This window comes from Microtus ochrogaster, linkage group LG2 (assembly GCF_000317375.1).
Source record: "Microtus ochrogaster isolate Prairie Vole_2 linkage group LG2, MicOch1.0, whole genome shotgun sequence".
NCBI classification, from domain to species: Eukaryota; Metazoa; Chordata; class Mammalia; order Rodentia; family Cricetidae; genus Microtus; species Microtus ochrogaster.
The window spans coordinates 51,784,351-51,787,550 of NC_022028.1; the positions used below are offsets into that span (position 1 = coordinate 51,784,351).

Consider the following 3,200-nt stretch of genomic DNA (forward strand, 5'->3'; position numbering starts at 1 on the left):
GGGGGAGGGTTAGGGCTGACAGGCTGTCTCTACAGGATGACGGCGAGATCTGCATTAACAGCATGCAGTGCAGCAGCAAATGCTGCCAGCACGACACCATCCTGGGCATCGCCCGCTGCACCCACAAGGCCATCGAGAACAGCGAGTGCTCCCCACAGGTACATGCCCTGCAGGCTTGGGGGACAGGGAGGGCTCCACCCGGATAGGGAGTGCAGAAGGAACGAGGAGGGAGGGTTACAGGGTGAAGGGTTTAGCCCATCCCGACCATCACAACTGGCCCCTGGGTTGATGAGACGTGTGTGTGTTCCCATTCCACAGGTGGGTAAAGAGAGGCTCCTCTGAGCTTTCAAGTTAGTAAGAGTGTTGGTGGAGGCCTAATCCCAGGCCCCCTGGTGAGGCAGTCAGGAGCACACTGTGAAGTGCCAGAAATCCAGTTTACAGCCAGGCAGGGAACAAAAAATAGCCAAGGTGTCCCCACTGGCTGTGACTCTGTTTACCTCCCTCTCTCTGCAGAGCGTCTATGGGGTTTACTACAGGTGTCCCTGTGAGCGGGGCCTGAGCTGTGAGGGGGACAAGTCCATCCTTGGAGCCATCACCAACACCAACTATGGCATCTGCCTTGATGTCGGGCGCTCCAAGCAGTGAGCTTATGCAATAAGCTGGGCCCAGGCACCGCTCTCTCCCCTCCTCTTCCCGCTGTCCCGCTGCCCCATCTGAGCCAGCTGTTGGCAATTAAAGCACACCTGCAACCTTGCCCGCCTCTGCCTGTCCTTGCGGGGCCAGCAGAAATCTCAGGAAACCTTTGTCTGCCAGGGCCAGGCTCCCACAGGGCAGAAGTGTGTGTGGAGGCTGGGGTCAGGGACAGCCTGGTGAATAGGCAGAGCTAGACCCGGTCCTACAGAGCAGGCCCGCTCGGGTCTCCCTCCTCTCCTGAGCCCCTGGCAGGCAGGCAGGGAGGTGCAAGACAAGACAGCATGGATGATGATGTCACTGGGGCTGTGCCTCGGATCATGACAGTCCCCTCTTCTAGCTCTCCCTCTTTTCAGTTGTGACAGCTAGCTGACACCTCTTATGTGCTAATGAGCCAGACCACTGACAACTGCAATGGTTCCTCTCTGGACACCTCCCCCCCATGACCCTGGGAAGAAGAACTTATAGTCCCTATAAGGATGCTGAGTTCAGAGAGCTGGAGGAGAGTGCCCAGCGCCGCACAAGCCCACCCTACCTTTCTTTGTAGGGTGACCTGTCCTTCCTCAACATTCACAGTAAGAAGGAGTAGAAAGCATAAGGAATTAAATTTTTCCTTAATATAGAATTATGTTCTTTCAGGAGCCATCAGATATCAGTAGGACCAGTGAGATGGACCAGTGGGTAAAGATACTTGCGACCAAGCCACCTTGAGTTTGTCCCTGGGGATGCAGATGGTAGAAGAAAAAAAAAAAGCCACAGGCTGTCCTCTGGGTTCCAATCATGTGACACCGTGCATGAGACCACACACACACACAACTATACATGAATAAGTGGGTAAATAAATGTAATTTTGAAACCCCATGAGTTAATTAGGACACAGCAAGGCCCAAGGAGAAGCTCTGACCCCTGAGTTGGGAGACTACGGGGTGGAGGGGAGATTCACAAACAGGGAGTCGGGTATCAAAATCTAGGCACTCCCCCAGTCCCACAATTTGCAGTTCTGGGTCAGCGGGTCAGCGAAGCCTCTAGAACCGTGACTTCTGCCTTCAGACCACATTCAGCTGCAAAGCCCAAGTCATTTTGGCTTCACAAAATGGTGAGTTTTCAGTCTCGCCAGCCCCACAGTCTGGAGACAGGAAGTTCTGGCACAAGTCCGATGCATAAGCAGCCACTCCTAGCATCATAAAGCAGAGGAGTAGGGGGGATGGGGAGAGACGGCTCTCCTTGCTGCCTTCCCTTCCTTGTCTTTGCTAAGACCTCTAGGCCAGCAATTCTCAACCTGTGGGTTGTGGTACCTTTGGGGGTCGAATGACCTTTTCACAGGGTTGCACATCAAATGTTCTGCATATCAGATATTTATATTATAATTCATAACAGGAAAATCACAGTTATGAATAGCAATGAAAATAATCTTGAGGAACTGTGTTAAAGGGTCACAGCGCCAGGAAGGCTGAGAGCCACTGTTCTAGGCAGACTCTTCATAGCACAATGACTACAACTGGGTCAGACCAGCTCTAGCTGCAAGGGGGACTGGATGACCGTGATTGACAATTCATGATTCCCCTCCCAGAGCTGGGCATTGTTCCCAGGACTGAGAGATGACTTGGTGGTTAAATGTGATGGCTGCTTTTCCAGAGGACCTGGGTTCTGGTCCCAGCACACACATGGCAGCTCACAACCATCTGTGGCTAGAGCTTTAGGGAATCCTAACAGAATCCCATTGGTCACCTGCTGTGTGCCAGGCTCTGTGAATATGGTGAAAAGATAGGCCATAGTGCCAGGGTGTACCACTCCCCGAAGCTGGCATCCCGACGACCACACAGTGGAGTTTTCTACAGCCAAGGTGGGCGCTCCCACTCCCTGGCCTCCTCCCCCTCCCCTCTCCTTGCCTCCTTGTCCCCTCCTTGCCTCTCCCTCCTCTGCTCTCCTCTCCCCCTTGCCTCCCCCCTTCTTTACTTCTTCCCTTCCCTTGTTTCTCCAGGAATCAACCCAGGGTCTTGCCCATGATTGACAAATGCCCTTTCTTCCTGTTTTTTTTTTTTTCTGATTGCTGACCTTGAACTTGTAATCCTCATGACAAGCCTGTACTACCAGGACTGCTCAGAAATAACTCCCAGAAATTGAAACGCAACTGTTGAAACCAAGCCGGTGCACTTCCGGATGTGTTGATTTCAGCTCCTACAAATGCAAATGGCCCACGTGGCTCTGGACTACGGCCTTGGTGGGGATGTGGCTAGGAAAGGTGGACAGACAGGAAGACCTGTGTGAGGGGAGCCTGTCACTGACACAACCCTGAGCAGAGGACGGGGCCTGTTGTGTTGTTGTTGAGACAAGGTTCCACGACGTAGCCCAGGCTGACCTTGAGGCAAGCCTTGACGGTGTGGGGTGACTCTATAGGCCGTTCTGGTGGAGCGGGCACTGTGTGAATTTCTGGTCTGCACACTGTGCTACATGTAACATTGACCGGATGTGGACAGTGGGTGTCATGGATTCTTTTTTTTTTTTTTTTT

General features: G+C 52.9%; 1 protein-coding gene across 2 annotated transcripts in view; it reads left to right on the forward strand.

The window, feature by feature from the left end:
* The window catches only part of Clps (colipase), a 1,423-nt gene extending 778 nt beyond the window's left edge, over positions 1 to 645 (forward strand). Inside the window, exons 2-3 of one of the 2 annotated variants that reach the window (XM_005360350.2) lie at positions 36 to 158; positions 514 to 645. In XM_005360350.2, coding sequence (XP_005360407.1) covers positions 36 to 158; positions 514 to 645 — 255 coding nt within the window. The remainder of the gene's footprint in view (positions 1 to 35; positions 159 to 513) is intronic. The other variant, XM_005360351.1, reaches the window with a different exon arrangement.
* Positions 646 to 3,200: the final 2,555 nt, after the last annotated feature.